Genomic DNA, 22,357 nt, shown 5'->3' on the forward strand with positions numbered 1-22,357 from the left:
TTTCTTATCAAATCTGTCTTTCCAGTTTAATTCCTATATTTTCAATTCGTTATCTCTCCTTTAAATATTGTTTCAGTATCACCTTTACTGACAATTATTATTTCCTCTGTGTCCGTTTCCTGCTTCGATGCAACGATTATGGAATGCAGTGTTATGCTCCCAAAGTTGCTGCACCCGTGGTTACTATAATAGACCTGCCGAGAAGGAACACTCTTATTCCCAATTAATCCAATATTGTTTAATTTTAAAAGCCATAATATGATTGTAATGTATTTTATAATTTTTTTACTCAAGTGTAGTTTTGTTTGTGATTTTTACAAACTACCTAGTACCTACCTACGTTAAATTTTGACAACGTCGACGATTGTCATTGATGAATGTCATCTCTATGGATGTCGTTGTCACAAACTGCCAAAATAAAATAATCACGGACGGAGCTTCCAAAACTAAACAACAAACAAAAATGTTTCTTTCTATTATTTGAAGAAAAATCATTCTCTATCTCCAGAAAATTAAAAACTAATTGAAATACAACTTTTTCATGGGCGAAGGCAAAACAGGGCACTGAACTGTTGTGTTGAATGTAATATACATTCAATTTTTGTTTTTATTCAATTTCTGTCTGTACAGCCGAAGCTGTAAAGTTAAATAATTTCGTTACATATATCTTATAAAAGAAAAGGAAGTTTCTTGTAAGTATCCACACTATCTGCCCAGATTTTGTTTTTTAATCTGTACCCACTTCTACTACAAACTAGGTACCTTAATAATATTATTGAAAATGTATTCTTTAAAATTATTTACTTTATTCTTTGAATGTGGACGAAGCGAAAGAAGTATGCAGAGATCGTGGCAAGTGGAAAGAGGTAGTCTCTGCCTACCCCTCCGGGAAAGAGGCGTGATTTTATGTATGTATGTATGTATGTATGTATTCTTTAATTTCAGATTCATTTCTTGTTTATAACAATTGTGTAAATAAACCTTGGATACATCCGCTATGCGCTGGTTATATGCGAAGTTCAGTTTGTTACGTATTCCTCAAATATGAGACCACTTGCTAATGGGTAAGTGATTGAAATTTGTTTTTTTTTTATATTATATGTTCAAACAAAAGGATATCCTTTTTCTTTTGTTTCCTATCTAGATGTCAACCTTCATTTAACCAATTTACATGTGATCACCTTTTCCCTAGAGGGGTAGGCAGAGACTACATTTTTTGCTTCATCCATATTCATAACCATTTTCGTGCAATCATGGTGGTTTCTGGAATACTCTTGACCTTTCGCTAGGATGTCCTTAATGGATCATGGATTAGCTAATTTCCGAGGTACCTTCCAGGGACTATCACAGAGACCCCAAGGGCAAATGGGCAATAAAGGTTAATAATTTGATAAACATTTGTCTAGGCCTTCCTACGCCAAGGTTTTTATTCACACTCCTTTTATATTTGCTTAGTTAACCACAAATATATGTTGGGAATATAAACTAAAAAGCTCTGTTTTTGAGTGAAATAAAGTGGCACTGCTAGCAGTTTTTAATCACTTAAAAAGTTTAACATACCTTTTCTGTGATAAATAAATATATACGGGACAAATTACACAGATTGAGTTAGCCTCTAAGTAAGTTCGAGACTTGTGTTATGAGATACTAACTCAACAATATTTTATTTTATACATACATACATACATACATAAAATCACGCCTCTTTCCCGGAGGGGTAGGCAGAGACTACCTCTTTCCACTTGCCACGATCTCTGCATACTTCTTTCGCTTCGTCCACATTCATAACTCTCTTCATACAAGCTCGGTGGTTTCGGGTACTTTTGACCTGACCCTTTACCAGGACGTCCTTAATTTGATCAAGATACGTTCGTCTAGGTCTTCCCACTCCGACCTTTCCCTCCACACTCTCCTTGTATATCTGCTTAGTCAACCTGCTTTCATTCATCCTCTCCACATGACCGAACCATCTTAACATACCCTTTTCTATTCCTGTAACTACATCTTCTTTCACATCACAACATTCCCTTATCACGCTGTTCCTTATCCTGTCACTCAATTTCACACCCATCATACTCCTTAACGCTCTCATTTCCACTGCATTTATTCTGCTTTCATGCTTCTTTTGCCATACCCAACTTTCACTCCCATACATTAATGTCGGGACCAACACGCCCCTGTGCACAGCCAGTCGAGCCTTTTTGGATAGTTTCTGACTGCTCATAAAGGCATGCAAAGCTCCATTCACCATGTTCCCCGCGTTCACTCTCCTTTCAATATCACTATCATACTTGCCATCTGATGTAAACTTTGATCCTAGATATACAAACTCTTTCACTTGCTCCACTTTTTCTCGTCCAATCAAAATATTACATGCTGTCATTTCTTTCTCCATTTCAAAAACCAGTGTTTTAGTTTTACTTACGTTCACTTTCATTCCTTTCTCTTTTAAAGCTTCATGCATACAGTTTACCATCTCCTGTAACTCCTCCGCTGATGACGCCAGTATAACCTGATCGTCGGCATAGAGCAGACATTTGACGAGTAACTCATTCATCCTTAATCCACTTTTAGACTCTTTCAAATCTGTCAAACAGCTATCCATAAATAGGTTGAACAGCCACGGTGACGCAACACATCCTTGCCTAACGCCTTTCTCAATCTTAAACCACTCAGTGTGCGCTCCGTTTATCCTGACACAAGCACTCGAATCCTCATATAAGGATTTCAGTGCTCGTATTAAGAGACTGCTCACCCCATGCATAGAAAGTGCTGACCACAATTCATTCCTCTCAACTCTGTCATAGGCCTTTTCCAGATCTACGAATGTGCAATAGACTTTTTGACTCTTGGCCAAAAACTTTTCGGCTATGCACCGCAAGGAAAAGACCTGATCAGTACATCCCATTCCCTTTCGAAATCCCGCTTGAGCATCCCATATTTTGTCATCAGTTTCATTCCTGATTCTATTAATCAATACCTTAGCATACAATTTGCCGACGACGCTAAGCAGGCTTATACCACGATAATTTTTGCAGTCCAGCTGTGACCCTTTTCCTTTGTAAAGTGGCACGATAACAGCCTTACACCAATCTTTTGGTACTCGGCCGCTTCTCCAACACAAATTGAAAAGGCAGTACAACTGACTAGCTACTACGCCTTTTCCTGCTTTAAGCATCTCGACCGACACTCTATTACACCCAGCAGCCTTTCCCGCTTTCATACTCTTAAGTGCTTCCACAATTTCGAACATTTCAATTTCGCCTTCCATCTCATTCTCTTTTTCTTCGCTATAGCAGAAATCTTTCTTATTTCCTTCCTTTTTTTCAAATAAACTTTCAAAATAGTCCTTCCATATCTTTAGTACACATTCTTCTCCTTTCACAACGCTACCATCCTGGCATCTGATCCTAGTCAGCTCTCTGGTTATAGTATTTCCTCGGGCTGACCTTACGGATTTCCAGAATACTTTCAGATTTGACTGAAAGTCTTCTGATAGCCTTTTATCAAAATCCTCTTTATACTCTTCTTTCTTTCTAATCACAGCTTTCTTAACCAAATCTTTCATTTTCTTATATTCCTTACGTGCTTCATTCACATCTTCATCTATAACCTCTTGCATTCTTAAGTTAGCTTTTGTTGCTAACAAATCCAGCCATGCTTTCTTCTTTAATCGCACAAGTTCTTGCACATCTTTACTCATCCACGCATTTTTGTGATTTTTTCCTTTCCTTCTTCTACTTACACCACACACTTCAACAGCTACTTTCACAATTCTTTCTTTAAATTCCTTCCATCCATCTTCAATATCGCTCATTTCATCTAAATCTTCAAATTCATCCTTCAGTCTATTAATATACTTCTTACCTACATCCATATCTTGCAAATTTTCTACTTTTACTCTTTCCAAAGCGCTGGTTTGCTCCCTTACCCTGTGCCGCCAGCGATTGAAGATACCCCTTATCCGGGATATCACCAGTAAATGGTCCGAGTCAATGCCAGCACCGCGATATGCACGGGTATCCAGCACTTTGTTCTTCAATCTTTCATCTACAATCACAAAGTCTATCAAACTTTTTAAAATACCTTCCACTCTTGTGTAGGTGTGGATCTCTTTATGTTGAAACATTGAGTTCGACACAAAAAGATCCCACTCTAGACAAATTTCTAATACACTTCTTCCATTATCATTCACCTTTTCGTCACCAAACGCACCAAGCACCTTTTCATATCCATCACGCTTTACACCCACCCATCCATTAAAATCACCTAACATAATAATCTTCTCATTTGGCTTGGTAACTTTCAATACTTCTCTTACACTATTCCAGAACTCCTCGTTTTCGCTTTTTGCTGATGTTGTACCCCTCGAACCCACATCCCAAGGTGCATAAACACCTAGAACGAAGATCCGAGTGATTCCAACTTTCAGCCTAATCCATAGAAGACGAGGGCTGACACACTCATACTCATTCACGCACTCAGCCATTCGTGCAGAAAGAATTAGACCGACCCTTTGACAGCCTCGGCTGGTACTGGAAATTCCAGACCAATACGCCGTGTAAGGGCCGTGCTGCGTCGCGTCGCATCCTTTCCGCTTCGTTTCATTCACGCACAACACATCCAAACGTCTTTCATCCATCATCTGGCATACTTCCTCAATCTTATCCTTCATTCCTCCTCTTACATTCATCGTCGCAAAGCGGCTTTCAGCAGACCGCATACCGCTCCCGCCGGGAACGAGACGTGATGGGGTGCGGACACCATCGCCGCCATTTATATGCTTTTTAAGGTTCATAATGCGATTCCCACGAGACGCTAGGGAAAAATTTTGTCCGCCCCAGCAGAGCCCCGCATGCCAGGGTAAGGCTAGCCATTACCTGGGGGTCGCCCAACCCCATGGCGGAAGTGGCACGCTCGAGACTAGGCTCGCCCCTAGCCATGCATCCATCGGCGCGGCAGACCTTAGATTGGCAGGGATTTACATTAAAGAGGAATCCCAAGTCTATCCCTTAGTCGGCTCTTACGACTTCCGTGGGAAAGAGATGGAGTGGTCCTATTCTTTTGTAATGGTGCCGGGAACCACACGGCATTATAATAAATACTTATATAGATAAACATCCAAGACCCAGGCCAATCAGAAAAAGTTCTTTTCTCATCATGTCCTGGCCGGGATTCGAACCCGGGACCTCCAGTGTCACAGACAAGCGTACTACAGCTGCGCCACAGAGGCTGTCAAATAGTGATCATACATTACTGTAGCAATTCTTTTTAACTTGACATTTTCCTATTAAACTTTGCTGATCACAACCTGAAAATTAATTAAATATTTTAAATTGTACTAAAATTTTAAATCAATCAACATCTCTATTAACGCATGTATGCCAATTATGGTTAATGAAAGTAGCTTCAAACTGAGGATGCTTAAGAGATATTGAGTTTAATGAGATGAAATGTTGAAGAGTGGGGGCTAATTTATCGGGAATGTTGATAAGATGTATGTCTTATCTACCTTATTTCTCTTACACTGAGGATAATCTCAAGATAGATTAAAGAAGAGGGAAGTTAGGACATAAGTATGCAACCTGTCATTCTGTCTATCTAGAATAGAATAGAATCTTTATTTGCCTATGATTAGGGTTTGCAAAAGGTGTAGCATTATACACAAAAGACACTTAAGTCGAATTAATTAACTCTTAATAAAATGATGATATTATGATGTCAATTAAACTATAAATAGTATCTTCATATTTGTCAATATCTACCCAGCAAGGGATGTAGATATGATAAGGTTTATGTCTGTTTTTGAATTATTCTTTGTCTGGGGGAGCATCCTGCTTGTATGCATATAGGTATGTTAGTGTTACTGATTCACAGTGGTTCATTTATTCCTGTTGCACTCATGAATTTGACTGCAGCATAAGTGAAATATTAATTTAGTTAGGTTGACTTCTAACAAATTTTATGTAATGCCTTTAAAAACCTGCTAAATCAAATTCATACAATAATATTATTATAGAATTGTTAGTGCCAGTGACTTCATCTACCAGAAAACAAAAAGCAGCTGGCCCCCCTGTTTTGCCCCTTTAGAGGGGTTTTTAAGTTGGATCAGTATAATAGTTTTCGCGTGATGTTAGTACAAACACACAGACAGACTGAAATTTGGAAAATAACAATTGTTTGCCAATATCTTTTCAAGTGAAGACATCGTGGATGTGAAAATGTAGTTGTTTGTCCCTCTTTTCTTGAACCGATCTCATCGAAATTTTGCATACATATGTACGGTACGTATGGAGAAGCACATAGGCTTTAACGAAGCTAGTAAAACATAAATTGCCAGTGACCATAACACGTCATTCTATATCAAAAGCCAAACCATTCGATACAAGCCTGATAAACTAATCTCGGAGTAATAACAGCAACAAGTACCAATTGATAAGGCTGACCAGTGACCGCGCTCACGTTGAGGCACACCAACGTTGAATTCTGTTGCCACCGGATATTTAAAAAGTTAGTAGTTCTAAGTCCATTCTTTTTTTTAAAACTTTTGTGTCGAATTTTTTTCACCGGCCTTCTATGGCATTCAGTTTCTTTTTTCATAATTTCTGAAACTGACCAGTGTCAAACAAGCGATTTTACTTCAGAGGACTGATTAATTAATCTTTTTCCTGGAAAGCATTATCATCTTCCTGGCGTTAGTTTAGTTTCGGTTGCGAAGCGATCTTTACACAAACAGTTTGCTGAATGTGCATGTTTCCTCACGACAAATTTCTTCACCGTGAGAAAATCGGAATGTCCATTTGGCAACACATGCACTTTCGCTGCAAAACGATTCCAAAACTTAATTTTCTAAATTCTTCTTGACGGTCGAAAGTTCGGCCTTTACCCATTCCAGCAAATGTTTTATTTTTAGGTTTCTATTGGTATATAAAAATAGCAAAAATAAGTATTCAAATATTTTTTATGATGGGGACATCATAAAGGTACAAAAATTACTTTACTGAAAGAAAATCTCACATAAAAGTGTGAAAAACATTTTACAGTAATATTTCTTCTAAACGATTACATAATCACGACTTGTTTAAGAGACAGTACCTACCTACTATTATTTTGTGAAATCACCTCAGGTATACTACTACTTTTATGTCATTGTTGATCATTGTACTTTTTTTTACAGTTTGTTCATTTTTATATTTCTTTACACTTAAAGATAAAATCTAAGATATCTATCGCGCGTAAAGACCCATGTTATTACATTATGAATGCTTGTTTATTGAAGCAATTGAATGTCGATTGCAAGATAACTTGATAGATAAGGCTGTTATATCTTTACTGGCATATCGCGACCCGTTCCCACTTTCAGTAGGACATTATTTTCCATTTATGTTATAATTTTTTTTTTTATTGTAAATGAATCACAGATCTTTTATAATACAATTACGACAGCTATAGTCCATCTCATCATCAACATGATTCCCGGCACCAATAGAAAAAAAGAATAAGATCACTCCATCTCTTTCCCATGGATGTCTTAAAAGGCGACTAAGGGATAGGCTTATAAAGTTGGGACTCTTCTTTTCGACGACGAGCTAGCAACCTGTCACTTTATATGAATCTCAATTCTATCAGTAAGCCAAACAGCTGAACATGGCCTATCAGTATTTTCAAGACTGCTGGCTCTGTCTACCCCGCAAGGGATATAGACGTGATTATATGTATGTACTTCTGCTTTGTTTTGTTTCGCTTGGAAGCTTGCACTAGATTAATCAGCTTAACCCTACATTTCAATCCTATAGCCGTGCCTAATCCTATGCTGCAGTGCAGTTTGTTACCGTTCTTCTGCACTGACGCCTTGGAAGCGGCAGTAAACTTAGTTTTTAAGTAATTTATGTGACGTCAACCAACGTTGTTAAACCATACGTTTTGACAATTATTAAGCGATATATAGTATCCTATAATAATGATTAAAAATTTTGAATTTTTTTGAATGTTTTTGAGCCACTTTTGACTACACTCACGAGTAAATGACGGTTAACAATGCTAGTAAAACTCTTTTGTTAAATTAGTTACACAGCGGATTTGGATTCAGGTCAAATAGTGATAAGTTATTTGAAGAACTGACAAGTTTGTATTTTAACAAGTGCTGTGAAATATGATTTGTTATACTATTGTAATCAACACGTGACTAAACCTGTCATTGAAATTTCATTTCTGTGTAGTCGTTCATAAAGGCCGAATTGAACTGTGTTCCTATGTTTGAAATTTTTGTTCGTGAGTATGACAAAGTATAAGGTGTTAAAAAATTCTCATTTTATGTTTTTCATTGCTCAAGAGTTATCTTACTTTTTATTTTTATAGACATTTTTTTTTGTATAAAAATCATACGTTTACATTTAGTAGAGGAAATTGGTGAGCGTTTAATTTTTAAAGATGTTTTGTAAATGTGATCTTGGATTCTTGGTACCATTGGCTCTTGTCTACTCATTAAGCGATAAACACTTGCTCCATATGTGAGTGTAGAATTATTATTGTTTGGAAGTATTCTTCTTCTAAATTACTGAGGGTCGTGACTCCCACGCAGAAAAATTTTCTTTCTAATGATTTCCCTCCATCTGTCGCGGTCCTTTGCATCATGGAGGGCCTTATGATGATCAGTTTCCAGGGACAATTGGTAGGACTCCGGCCTATTGGTCGTTTGTAGTTGATAGATGTAGTAGGTATTTAACACATTCCTGTTTAACTAATAATCATGAATTCTGTGCGTGTATAGCCTAAATTAATCGCTTTAGGCTTCTTATCTATTAGATTTTAATGAAAAATCTAGTTTAAGGGATTATAGTATAATGATATTTTTAATCTAGTACAACAGTCGGATAGGTAAGTTATACTATTAGCTGTCGTTGACAAATTGTGAATATTTCAAAAATACAAAACATTACCAACAAGAGTTAGCTTAGAAGTATTGTAGATGCTGTAGTTTTGGCCTTATACTTGAAAGTAATGTAATTATCTATTCTGTCCATCTGTGAGAAAACAAGATAAAACCATATTCTAGCATTTCATTATTATATCCGCTACTCTAATAATAATTGTCTAGTTAACATACCTAGTCACTTTAGTGACAACTCAAGTCCCCCCATTTTCTCTGTCTGTATGTATGCGCTAATCGCGTAAAGTTGTAAACGAATTTTGTTCCTATAAGAAATGTTGGAAACAGACTTTTTTTTTTGAGGAAAGTGTATATATTTCAATGTTTCCCGTGCGAAGCCGTTTGCTAGTGTAAAACAAAAAAAAAACATTAAGAAGATGACATAGGAAGGGCTAGATACCTAACTGAAGTTTCAGCTTGTTCCAGGGCCACTATGCGACCCTCCATCTTGGTGACCGGCGGGGCGGGGTACGTCGGCTCTCACACGGTCATAGCACTGTTAGAAAGAGAGGGAGAATACAGCAATTATGATATCGTGGTGGTGGATAACCTCGTCAATGCTTACAGGTTCGTATGTTTTCGGATGCTGCTAAAATAATGTACTTTCTTCTTTGCATTATCTGAGTAAACAACTTATGTTTCTCTTCGTCGGGACGTGAAAGCTAGAGAAATATAAAAAACTAAGATAATTTTTCGAGGTAAAATGCAGCCTATTTTAGTCTACCTACTATCTTCACGAGTAAACTTAAAAGCATTTCTCCGTTTGGATGTGAAGACTAGGCAGACAAACTTACTTTTCCGTGTAGAGTACTCGTATTAATAAGAAATGTTTAACGTTTTGTCCGTATTTGTCGCCGAAAAAAGTGGAGAGGGAGAATTCGGAAGACCTGACCCCGGGCCCCTTTCGAGGCTACTACAGTGGAGGGTGCAACCGGGAATGCGCAAAAATTAGAGATTCGAAGTCTTGCTTTCTTTCCAAGAAATTATTTGAGAATGCTTTTACAGGAGGCTTTATTCTGATACTAACTGTAATTAGTGGTCCCCAAATTGTGGTTTTTTATCGCCACACTTCTCGAAATCTGACCCTAAAATTGCACAGTTAATTTACATACATACATACATAAAATCACACCTCTTTCCCGGAGGGGTAGGCAGAGACTACCTCTTTCCACTTGCCACGATCTCTGCATACTTCCTTCGCTTCATCCACATTCATAACTAATAGTTAATTTAGTTTTGACAAATTATATTTCAGTAGAGCCCCAAACGAGAAGAAACCAGAGTCGATACGAGTTATTGAAGAGTTGACGAACAAAACTATACATTTCTATCCTTTGGACATCAGAGACGCCGAAGGGCTGAGTATAGTCTTCGAAAATGTGAGTAATGTTAACACAAGCAAGCAAATATTAATCTGGCAGGGTCGCAATGTATTGAGTCATCATCATTATCCTTCTACCATTAGTCCTTCTTAGAGCCTGGAGGGAGTTCCCTTTGACCACCCGAAGTGCGTCCACAATCCTGGATTTGGTATGACAGGGTTTGACACGAATTCTGCAACCTTTGAAGGAGCAACTTACCCATACTAAATCATGGTTAGTTCAGTTGACTGCATGCTATTTTCCTCACGATGTTTTTTCTCACCGTGACTCGTTATTTAAAAAAAAAATAGTGGTATGTGGCGGCGATAGTATTTGAACCAGTGCTTCTTCTTTCTTTCTTCGTTAGTCCAAATTACATCCTCACCTCTCTGGAGAGGAGCCCAGGATTCGCCTTTTAACCATGATCGTTATAAAGGTTGACTATCCACTACAACTAATAAAAAAATATTGAATTCCAGCACAGTATAGACTGCGTGATCCACTTCGCAGCGTTGAAGGCAGTCGGGGAATCCGTAGAGAAGCCTCTAGAATACTACCAGGCTAATATCACTGGCACTTGTACCCTATTCGAGGTAAAAAAAAACCTTATTTTATTACTTTAGAGTTTATTTTACTTTGCAGCATTAAGTTACTTAGCGTCAAAGATTGAAAAAGAAAATTAACTTTTACCAGGTTATTATCATTGGCATTACTCTGTTTGAGGTAAACTAGACCTTATTCTAATAGATTACAGCTTACATTACTTTGCACCGTTTTAGTCCGTCTCGGACTGAAATCAATAGATTAATCTCTTTAGTACTTTAGGTAGGGTTTGTACTTTGAGGTAAACTGGACCTTATTTCAACACTTCCTTTGTAATGATATAAATGACATTTATAAATAACATTATTTCAGGTGATGCGCAAATATGGCGTGTACAAATTAGTGTACAGTTCATCGTGCACCGTGTACGGGGAGCCGGAAAGGCTGCCTTTGGACGAGGGCCACCCGACTGGCAGGACTCTGACCAGCCCGTACGGACGGTCGAAGTACTTTTGCGAGGAGATTATGAAAGATTTGTGCACTAGTGATAAGGTAAGGCTTTTGGTATGTGTTTGTTGTTTGTGAATCTTTCTCGCATAATCTACTAAACATATTTTTATTTAACTTTGCAGTAATATAGCGTAGACATTGATATCCCTATTAGCTAGCTTTATTAGCTTTAAAATAAAATCATAAGAAAAAAAAATTAAAGGTTTTTTAAGGCAAAAGCATTATTTAAGCTTGCGTGCACCACCTTAGATGCCATTTTTCTTACCATCTGTCAAGTTAAAGTACTACATAAAAAGAAAATTACTTTAAAAAAAGTGCTTATTTCTAAACGCTTGCAGGGCAATCATCAACTAAACCTTTGAAAAAAAAAAACATTTTTTCACTGCATCTAAGTACCTTTCAGAAATGGATGGTGATATCGCTCCGCTACTTCAACCCCGTGGGCGCCCACCGCAGCGGCCGCATCGGGGAGGACCCCAGCGGGATCCCCAACAACCTCATGCCTTTCATAGCGCAGGTAATACATACATACATACATATGATCACGTCTATATCCCTAGCGGGGTAGACAGAGCCACCAGTCTTGAAAAGACTGATAGGCCACGCTCAGCTGTTTGGCTTAGTGATAGAATTAAGATTCAAATAGTGACAGGTTGCTAGCCCATCGCCTAAAAGAAGAATCCCAAGTTTGTAAGCCTATCCCTTAGTCGCCTTTTACGACATCCGTGGGAAAGAGATGGAGTGGTCCTATTCTTTTCTAATGGTGCCGGGAACCACACGGCACGCAGGTAATCATTTGTCTGTTATCAAATATGTAGCAAGAAGATGCTCCTATGCTGGTCTGGTTGCGAAGAAAAAAACTGAGTGTGTACGAGGTGCTTCTCTTAAAAACATATACTCTATATGCCTTGTGGGGTAGACAGAGCTAACAGTCTTGAAAATACTGAAAGGCTACGATAAAAAAAAAAAAAAAAAAAAAAAAAAAAAAAAAAAAAAAAAAAAAAAAAACACTTTATTGGGCAACTACAAATTACATTAGATCAGGTTGTGGGAACCTCCTTTTAAGCAAAATGTGCTTGTGCCAGGAAGCACCGCTCTTTCATATCTTATTTAACAGTTGACCTCATAAGCTATAACTATTTACGATAATCTGTATGGCTTACTGATTGAATCGAGATTCTAATAGTGACAGGTTGCTGGCCCATCGCCCACAATAAGAATCACAATCTTATTTAGCCCCTACCTTAGTAGCGTTTTACGACATCCATGGGAAATATATGGAGTGGTTAGACACAAAATAGATTCAATGGGCTTCATAAGATAATGTCATATATACACAAGTCTCAAATTTTGGTGTCTTTGTAATATTATTTATTTTTCTTCTGGCTAAGTTTGTTTGTTTATTGTCTCTTCACATGTTATCTACGTACTGAACCAATCTTCTTGATAATGAATATATAATATCATTAAGAGTCTGGAGAAGGACATAGGATATTTTTCATCCCGGTAGTTAGGATTTGCGAAGTACCTGTATTCTTTTGTAGGTTTAATTTAATTGTTTTCAGGTGGCTGTAGGTCGTCTGAGCGAACTGAAAGTATTCGGCAACGACTACAACACTGTCGACGGCACGGGCGTGAGGGACTACATTCACGTCGAGGACTTAGCCGAGGGTCACGTGAAAGCTATCAAGCTGTTCCAGCAGCCTGGCTTCAACGGATTTCATGCTGTCAATTTGGGTAAGACACCTTTATAGTTAGCAAGTTATTTGAACGCCGCCGTGCTGTTCCCGGCGCCTATAGAAAGAGAACAGGACCAGTACATCTCTTTCCCCGTGGATGTCGTAAAAGGCGACTAAGGGATAGGATTCTTCTTCTAGGCGACAGACTAGCAAACTGTCACTATTTGAATCTCAATTCTAGGTATCATTAAGCCAAACAGCTGAACGTGGCCTTTTCATCTTTTTAAGATTGTTGGCTCTGTCTACCCCGCAAGGGATGTATACGTGATTATGTTTGTATGTAAGTTATTTGAAACATGCTTAAACGCTTCAGATGGAACGACCATGAAATGAGGCAAAGTAGAGCCATGTAGTTCTAAGTGGTATATATGTTTGGACTTTGACATTTAAAACACTGATTTATTTATTTCCCAGGTACCGGTACTGGATATTCAGTTTTACAAATGATAGCGGCCTTCGAAGCCGCTAGCGGTCGGAAGATTCCGTACAAAATCGTTGGCCGTCGCTCCGGGGACATAGCTGCGAACTATGCTGACGTCTCGCTCTCGCACAGGATGCTGGGGTGGAGAGCGACAAGGACGCTAGATGACATGTGCGCGGACACATGGCGGTGGCAGAGTTCTAACCCGAATGGTTTCAAGAAAGTATAGAAACTTTTTAATGCAGAGAATGGAAGTTTATTGAACGTGGTAAACACTTATTGAATTCTTGTAATATACCAAAGTATATCAAATGTTAACTTTTCAGTTCAATTATTTCTTAACTTGCAAGCCGTTCAAGGGTAGCATATATTTATAATTTTTTCAATAATAGCATTACTTTTAACTCCCAGTGAAGCTTCAAACGAATATTTTAGAAGCTGGAGATATCTTTTCAAGCCTATTTTTTACCATGTGTCAATTCAATTCAGATTATTCTAAAATGTGTCTTGTGTAGGAAATGAATTTAATTTATATATTATTTAAGTGCCATTGTTTGAATCCAAAAATATGTAACGTTCCTATTGTGTTGCCATAATTTATTTTGAATGTTATATTTTTCTACCAAAAAGTGTTAATTTTAACCAAAGCATACCAAAGTAATGTTTACCAGTGAGGTAATTATTTTATTATGAAACAATATTTATTATTATTACATTCATAAATATGATTTATTTCATTAATTCCAAAGAGAGAAAAGGGTTGAATAGTCAATAGCGGTAGCAAATAGGTATACCCATATGTATAGCTTAGAGTATATTAAATTATAATTAATTAAGAGTATATGTAATACCAAAAGCTAAAGCTATCATTGTTTTTTTTTGTTAAAATTTATATTTGGTGCTTATGGTCGTACGACCGAATATATTTTTGCATTTATTGTAACTTTATCATTCCCTTTAATGCATTATATGACTAAAAACAAGTGTATTTATATTTTTAAAGCGGTGCTGCCTTTTTGTTGATGTTATAACTGTAAAACGTAATATATTATTATTGACATATTAACATTTGTTTTTTTATATCTATAAAATTAAAAAAAAAATCAAAATTCAAAATTTTTATTCATTATTATAGGATACTTCATATCGCTTAATAATTGTCAAAACGTATGGTTTAACAACATTGGTTGACGTCAAATAAATTACGTAAAACTAAGTTTACTGCCGCTTCCAAGGCGTCAGTGCAGAAGAAGCGGTAACAAACTGCACTGCAGCATTTTCTTCAACGTCAACTTCACAAAATCAATTAAACTTAGAATAGAATGTGGACGAGAGAATACATTGTTCAGATTAATATATTGCTGTATCCACGGTATCCACTGTAGCTTTGCATCTATTATAATTCCTAAAAACTTTGGCCTTCCAGTATTATGTCAGTATTGGCCTGCCTTACGTTTGGAAGAGTAAATTTAATGCATTGGGTCTTATTAGCATTTAAAAGAAGATTGTTTGTTGAGAACCAGATAATAACTCGTAGTTCAAGACTGTTGGCTCTGTCTAGCCTGCAACGGATATAAATGTGATTACATGTATGGAAATCAAAGGTAACGAAGAAACGGTGAAAATTTCTAAAGCTATCTTCATGGGTGAATGGAGCAGTCTTCACGTAAAATATCAATTGTCGATAATACCGGCTTAAACTGTAAATGAAAAACAATCAAACACCTTTATAATTATAATTAATTTTCTGTATTATCTAAAATTACAAATCTTTCATAATTTCAATCATTACAAACTAGGTTTCTGATTATTCAGCACATACCTTTACTTTGTCGTCTAAAAATATTCTGATATACATTTTTACAATCCTCTAAGGGTACTCTCGTTATTGAAAAGTAATGGTTAAGGACTAAGTGTCTCCCCACACTGGGTGTCCTTCGAGCGTCTTGGCTTGAGAGTTCCGTCGCGGCGTCGCTATAGGAGCTCGAAAGACGCCTAGTGTGAGGGGGAGGCCTAAAATGGCAGTTGAGAAAGGCATAGTTATCTATACGCACGACAAAATAAAAAAAAATTGTGCTGAAAGCGCTTAAAAATAAGAAATCTTGCAAACAGAAGAATGCAATGTTATCAAAATTACATGCACAAAACACTTTTAAGTAATCCACTGAAGAATGTGTAGGATTTGTGGTCAAGATTTTCTTTGAGATCAACAACATTTATCATTCTGTAAGAAATTGCACTTATTCAACTTTCTACTTTTCTTTCAAAGCATTCTGATTTTGCAAAATTTTACACATACGAGCAATGAAAAATATACAAACTAAATTGTAGAACGTAATAAAAAATACAAAATTTTCCTTACACACCAAAAAAGTTATAACCATTCAAATATAACAATTTGTCATTTTATTTTCCGATTCGTCTCAAATCAAGTGCCGAAATTAAGACCTAATATTTGCATTCACGCTTGATGAAAACAAATGGAAATAACGTGCGTACAGTAAATAACCTAATAATAAATTGGGATGTATACTTGTAATTACAATGGAATCTATGGGAATATAAATAAAAACAATGACAAAAAAGTGGTACGATTTTTTTCTGATATTATATGTTTTTTTTTCATATAGCTCATGGAAGTACATACTGTAAAATATCAAAATTTAGATTTTAATTGGAAAAACCCAGATGACTATTTTACCAATACATCTTCAGTTCATATATACTTTAAAACTTGGTGGCAGGTTGTTTATATACTTCAATGGATAAACATGTTGTCCTTTGTTTAAAAACTTAACGTCATATGTTCAGATTTATTTGCCTCCATCTATACCTACGTCCGCCACATATGTATTAGCCATTTTGATGTTATGACGTCAAGATCATAAGAATAGAAATATATACATAGCTCGTCTATTATGTATATTTAAACACATTGTTTAACACCTACATTTCTATAAGCAAGTGACAGTTTATTATATGTTGCATGTCAATTTTTTTATGAAATATATTAATTTAGCAATTCGGCCAAAATGTATTAAACATTGCAATGACTGTATATGCTGAAATTTTAATGTTATATAAAACTTTCACTAAAAATGTTCGTGAGTTTTTAACATGAAAATATAACCGACTTGAAAAACCAAAAAAAGAAGTAACGTCTAGATGGGAAGAATATAACCTCGAAAATTTTCCACATGTGTTACATTTTCTTGGTTTAAAAAAATTGCGAAACACCAGATGGCATCACAATGAAATAACCCTATGGAAAATAAATGTTTGTTTAAAAATAAAAATTTGTTTGAAGACGTTCTTAGCAGGAAATAAAAATATTTAAAAGTATAGAAAAGAATGGACAGAGCTTGAGAAGAACTTTGCTATTAATCACTTTTATCGAAGCAAAATATCCTGTCAAGTGGTGGTCCAATAACAACAGTGGATTGCAAATGACGTCACAGTGCTGCCATCTAGTAGCGAACATTTTAAAACGTAAATAAGAACAGATTTTAAATATTAACTTCATAACGACCCTTATCATGCCTCAATCTTACAAAAAAAAATGCACGAACGAACCTATCTGAAAAGAACTGAAATACATATGATACTAATTATAGTAAGCAATATTAATTGCTTTTAAAAATTAAACGTTGGCAAACATTCATTAGGTTCGAAATCTATTAAGGTATTTTAGGTTTTAAATCTAAATACCTATATAAAAGATAGAAAGTGAAAGACGAACAGTAAATATTAAAGACTTGAAATTTGGCGTGTCGGTTCTTATGAGGTCTAGGGGTGCGCTAAGAGAGGATTTCCTGCGGGAACGGATATAATGGTGATTTTTCGTTTAACGTAGGCGTCCTTTAGTGGTCTATAAATTGGCATGCAACATTATTATGAGTAAATAATCGTAAGGCAACCATTGGTGGATAGAACTACGTCACATTGATATGTTAGCATAGTTAAAAAAATCCTAAAGTGCTGGTAAGTTATGATTTTTAGAGGAATATTAAATACAAAAAGAGCAATACTTAAACTATAGCTTTTGCGTTAGTTCTGGTTGCGACCTTTAGGGAGAATCCGGGGGTCTGTGATCACGATTCAGGGTAAGACAGTTTGTGTCTACGGCTCATTATTAAGTTCTTTTTCAGAAACACTACACTCTCTTTTTATATAAAATAAATTATAACTAAGCAACTTGTTAATTAGTATTTCACCTGTCTGACTGAATTATTTTTAGGAAGTCTGAATTTAGTTAAGCATATATGGATTATATAAAATTCTAAATTGGGAACTTTGGGTGGTTATAAACTGATTATGCAGATAGTTTTATCCAAAACTTAATATTAAAAAATAGGTTCTATTATTTTTAAAATTCATTTAGCATATTTTATTTATGCTTTTTACTTAACAGCACTTTAGGCGACCAAGACGTGATGGTTAAGGACCAGGTTATATTCTAAATACTTTGGTAGTAAGGTAACTTATGGAGGGGAGATATTAAAAGATTAACCTCTATGCTAGCACATCAATGCCTTTTGCGGTAAAACATACAACTATATCTAAATATAGACTATAATTGGGTAGCAAAATGCAGATCATTTCTATTGAGAATTTTGAAATTTGTATTTATGTAATTATTATTGTTATAAACCCTTGAACACATTTACAGTTCATAAAGGGGTTTCGAAATTTAAACAGCGCTATAGAAAAATGTGTGGTGAAAATTTCTAAAGCTTTCGTCAAATTAGTATCCTAGATAATTTATGAAATTCTGATATGAGTATGATTATACTAATTACACCTAAAAAAATATCAATATATATTCAGTTGGATTTGGTAAACATACTGAATGTCATAAAACTTTAAGATATAATTATCTGTGGTGTAAGAAATGCTTCTGTCATTTGCTACATCTCATTATTAGACGAATTATTGTTTAAATCAAGTGCTTTTGTGTCCTTACAAACACAAAGCGCGGTTATTCACAAACGTTGACATATCGCTTATCTTCCCTCTCTCTTTTTATTTCATAATTCAAATGTTTCTAATACACAATAGATTCCCTATTCTGGCAAAAGATAAGAATTAAAACCGTTAAAAACTTCCATTAATAAAATACTATTTGAATTAATGAACTGTGTTTAGTACTACTAAGTTAAAAAAATTAAATCAAGGTTTGAAAAGGCACTACCGCTTAAAGCTTGTCACAAGCATAATTTAAAAAAAACTATTTAAATGTACCTTGCTACGTCAATGAAAATTTTCTGACATAACAGTGCAATGTCATAAATTCTTCTTATTCAAATTTCTATAGTAATCGTTTGAGAACGATAGTGTTGTTTAAAAAAAAAGGGTCAACGTTAGTTTCAAGGACTGAAGAATATATGGTACTGTTAAATTATTTTTAGTTCTAGTTGAAGTCAAAATTACGTCACTATATTAAATGACTGCCGCGTACAAAATTTGGTCGGGTATAGAAAAAAAAAATGGGGTGCATTATGATATTTCTTCTCCTCAGGCCCGATTAGTTCTATATAAAAAAAAAAATCTTGTCTATCACCACGATATCTAAAAGTTTAAAAATAGAATTGTGTTCTGTATGGTATGTTACATTGGTGTTACGTTCACTAGAGTCTTTAGGGCACTTGCACTTACGGTGGGTTAGCCTTCTCTTTTGATGTTAGGCATCTGCGGGGGCGGCTCGGCGAGACCTTTCACCTGAAAAATAAGTTTTTTAATATCACTCTGAAAAATAAGTGATATTAATTCAAAAAAATTTGTGATTTTTATTTACTCTAAAATAATTTATTATTTTAGATTATTATTTTATATAATAATTCACTTTAAAAAGTGACTTTAATAAATATTAAAGTGATTTTATTTCACTCTCATCTTCGTTAACGGTCTTGCATACGCTGTTGTATCTTTATTGCGTTAAATAAAATCTTACATGAATATTGTCAAAAAAAAAAGAATGGTCGGGTAAAAAGCGAACAACTGGAGAAGCTGTTTTGCGATAAGGCCAATTTGCGATTGGTCTTATGTATTTCGTATATTAGATCAGTCACGAATTGAGCCAAATGCAAATTCGACAAATCACACTACTAAATTCAACCAAACTAAAAACGTTGAAGCAATATAACTATGGATCTTGATCGTTTACTTAAATGATCTAAGCTATATCGATGTAACCAAGAAATCGCCGAACTTGCATGGATTTAGTCATAAATGTGGATGAAGCGAAAGTAGTATACTAGGATCGTGGTAATTGCAAAGATATTGTTATCCCTGCTTACTCCTCCGGGAAATAGGCCTGATTTTATGTATGTAAGCAACCAATAAAAACTTAAACATTTTCCTTTATAAATAAAAATAATAATAATAAAACAAACATTTACCTTGAGCCTCGCGGCGGTCTTAAGGAATGCGGGCAGCTGTTCTTGCGAAACGTTGACTTCTCCCGCGTACATAAACTCCAATATCGCCTGCAGGTGCAGGTATGACACGTCTTTTAGGATTATTATCGGGTGCTTCGATGGGTTCTCCTGGAATTTACAATAATTTATTTAGTCTTGGTTTGTTTTGATTGAGATTGAGTCATTGAGATTCAAATAGTGACGGATTGCTAGTCCATCACCTACAATAAGTTTCCCAGGTTTATTATCATATACTTTTGTCGCCTTTTACAACATCCATGGAAAAGGTAAGCTAAAATGCAGGGAACCACACTATAAAATTATTAGTTTGTAACAAATTCATGTTTTTGTTTGATCAACATAACTAAACCTTTTGGAATAACGCACACGATTATATAAAGAGTTATAAAAAGGGATACAATTTGGAAATTACTGAGTAGGCAGGCACTGATTAAATGAATAACTTGATTTATTGGTACAGCTACCAGGCATTAGGAACGTGTGAACCTTACAATAACATAAGCATGTAGATGTTTTACTATTATACAACAACATCCTGGGGAGTAATGTTTAAAGTTGAATGTTCAATTTCACATTTGTGTTAAATTTTCAACCACTTTGAATGATAATTATTAATTAAATAATTAGTTTAGGTAAACTTTATTGCACCAATAATAATGAACAGATAGATGCACTTAATGCCATAAGGCATAATTCAATAAAATTAAAAAAAAAACATAATAATTGTTCCGTTTCTCTTTCTTTCTTTTTGTGTATATAAATATATAATTATATATATATTCAACTTCAAACGTTTTCATGTTCTTTTCCCGAACAGGCATTCACAACCAGTTGAACCTTTACACTAAACTGAGATTGTAATTAATATCCAATTATTTAATGTGTATACCATAAACATAGCAAAAATGGGATAAATAAATGTGGTGACTACACTAACGTCACACGTAATCAGCCAATCACAGTGAGAATATGGCGCGCTTAACCAAAAACAAAAAGTCTATAGTGACATTTCAAACAACCGTCACCACCAAGCCTATCACATTGTAATGCTAAATCGCAAAAGCAAAACATTAACTAATTGACTAAACTGTTGTTTTTCATGATATATATGCATAGCATAGTGCATAAAGTTCTTGTAAACAAGTTCAGAACAATTTGATTGCAATAAACTGTTTGTTGCACAGCTATAACACACTTCCTTCAAAAACTTTCTAGACTCCGAGATGATTTTATGCAATAGAAACAAAAGAAAGAAGTTTGGTTAAAAATAAAAAGGTTGTTTATGCCATTCAATCTTCATCATTATATTACAGCTGGTGATAAGACATTCAGCCTTTTATCCAATTGAATGGTTTATTTCTGTTACAGGCTAAGTCATCTCAATTTATACTTGCCTCTAATAAGCTTTTGAAGTACGGACTACATGCAGATAATACCATTTTGTGCGCTTTACATGTCTGTCCCTCACATGCCAACGTAACCTGAAAATATCACAAATATTTGTATGAAATACAGTGCATTTTCTTGTAAAATTCTGTTATAACAATATGTAGGTATACAGATATTAAAAAACTAAAGAAATATGGAGGTATTATTAAATTCCAAATTTGAAATAAAGAATGACATCCAAAAAAAATGTCCATCTATTAAGTAGGAGGAGTATGCAAAAACAACATTGTTCCAATTGCCATAATCATTGCATACTTATTTCGCTTTATACACATTCATCACTCTTCATACAAGCTTGTAACTTTAGGGCACTCTTGCCCTGATCTTTTAATTGGACATCCCCGAACGACACCAACATCAAAAATCAAAATAAACAAGAGTATAAGCAAAGCAGAAAATCTGTTAGTGCAAAATCCTTGTAGGTTATACATAAGTCAAAACTTTGGGGGTAACTTTTATCCTGATACGTACATCTGTAAAGCTCTTTTCGTCTCTCAAATGCCTGAACGACGTCACCATATTAGTTTGAAAATCATTCCATTTTAAGAAAAATTGCTGGTCCCCCATTTTGCCTGGTTTTAGAATCTGCAAATAATAACAACAAATTTATTTATTAAAATGAATAAATCGTTGATTTTCGACATCACGGACATATTATAAATCAGTAGAAAGGATTTCTGTGATTTGTAATAAGAAGTCTCTAATAGAAAAGGTGCAATTTATCTACGTCACTACTGGAATGCATAGAAAATAACATGCATCTATTTTTATTATACATTATCGATAATTTTATGAAATCCAGTACTTACCGAAACTGAATGTAGTATATTTCAAGGGCACTGTATAATGTTTCGAAACTCTTATAAAGTTAGGCAATGGAAATTGAAACTCAAAATAAAGACGCCGTCTAGCATAAATTAGCGACTTCTTTCTATTTCTTAAAATTCCTTCATTCAAGGCTAGTGTTG

The 22,357-nt window shown here is 35.3% G+C and overlaps 2 protein-coding genes across 10 annotated transcripts; one reads left to right on the plus strand and one right to left on the minus strand.

Annotated features, from left to right (window-relative positions):
• The first annotated feature begins 412 nt into the window (after positions 1-412).
• LOC106135957 (UDP-glucose 4-epimerase) lies at positions 413-14,569 on the plus strand. Of its 9 annotated transcripts, none has more exons than XM_013336381.2 (9): positions 413-692; positions 946-1,064; positions 9,356-9,496; positions 10,188-10,308; positions 10,770-10,883; positions 11,206-11,385; positions 11,747-11,860; positions 12,909-13,080; positions 13,497-14,569. In XM_013336381.2, the coding sequence occupies exons 2-9, from the start codon at positions 1,045-1,047 to the stop codon at positions 13,730-13,732; spliced, it is 1,098 nt and encodes a 365-aa protein (XP_013191835.2). In that variant the 5' UTR covers positions 413-692; positions 946-1,044; the 3' UTR covers positions 13,733-14,569. The 9 variants fall into 9 exon arrangements, with proteins under 9 accessions (XP_013191835.2, XP_013191834.2, XP_060807257.1 ...); XM_013336380.2 differs by having other exon boundaries at positions 414-692; positions 10,185-10,308; XM_060951274.1 differs by lacking the exon at positions 413-692 and having other exon boundaries at positions 940-1,064; positions 9,346-9,496; positions 10,185-10,308.
• Positions 14,570-15,229: 660 nt separating this feature from the next.
• LOC106135969 (longitudinals lacking protein-like) lies at positions 15,230-22,357 on the minus strand. The gene is made up of 5 exons (XM_013336394.2): positions 22,199-22,357; positions 21,861-21,974; positions 21,335-21,421; positions 19,902-20,048; positions 15,230-19,221 (listed from the first exon to the last, which is right to left on the minus strand). Exons 2-5 carry the CDS (start codon positions 21,954-21,956, stop codon positions 19,165-19,167), a joined length of 387 nt encoding a protein of 128 aa, XP_013191848.1. The 5' UTR covers positions 21,957-21,974; positions 22,199-22,357; the 3' UTR covers positions 15,230-19,164.

This window comes from Amyelois transitella, chromosome 24 (genome assembly GCF_032362555.1).
Source record: "Amyelois transitella isolate CPQ chromosome 24, ilAmyTran1.1, whole genome shotgun sequence".
NCBI lineage: Eukaryota > Metazoa > Arthropoda > Insecta > Lepidoptera > Pyralidae > Amyelois > Amyelois transitella.

Bases quoted from the DNA above. Each gene is read 5' to 3' on its own strand.
- LOC106135957 (XM_013336380.2), top strand. From the start codon at position 1,045: ATGAGACCACTTGCTAATGG. The intron at 10,884-11,205 runs GTAAAAAAAAAC...ACATTATTTCAG, and splicing joins GCACTTGTACCCTATTCGAG to GTGATGCGCAAATATGGCGT. The intron at 11,386-11,746 runs GTAAGGCTTTTG...AGTACCTTTCAG, and splicing joins ATTTGTGCACTAGTGATAAG to AAATGGATGGTGATATCGCT.
- LOC106135969 (XM_013336394.2), bottom strand. From the start codon at position 21,956: ATGGGGGACCAGCAATTTTTCTTAAAATGGAATGATTTTCAAACTAAT. The intron at 21,422-21,860 runs GTACGTATCAGG...TGATATTTTCAG, and splicing joins ACGAAAAGAGCTTTACAGAT to GTTACGTTGGCATGTGAGGG. The intron at 20,049-21,334 runs GCAAGTATAAAT...TGTAAATTCCAG, and splicing joins ACTTCAAAAGCTTATTAGAG to GAGAACCCATCGAAGCACCC.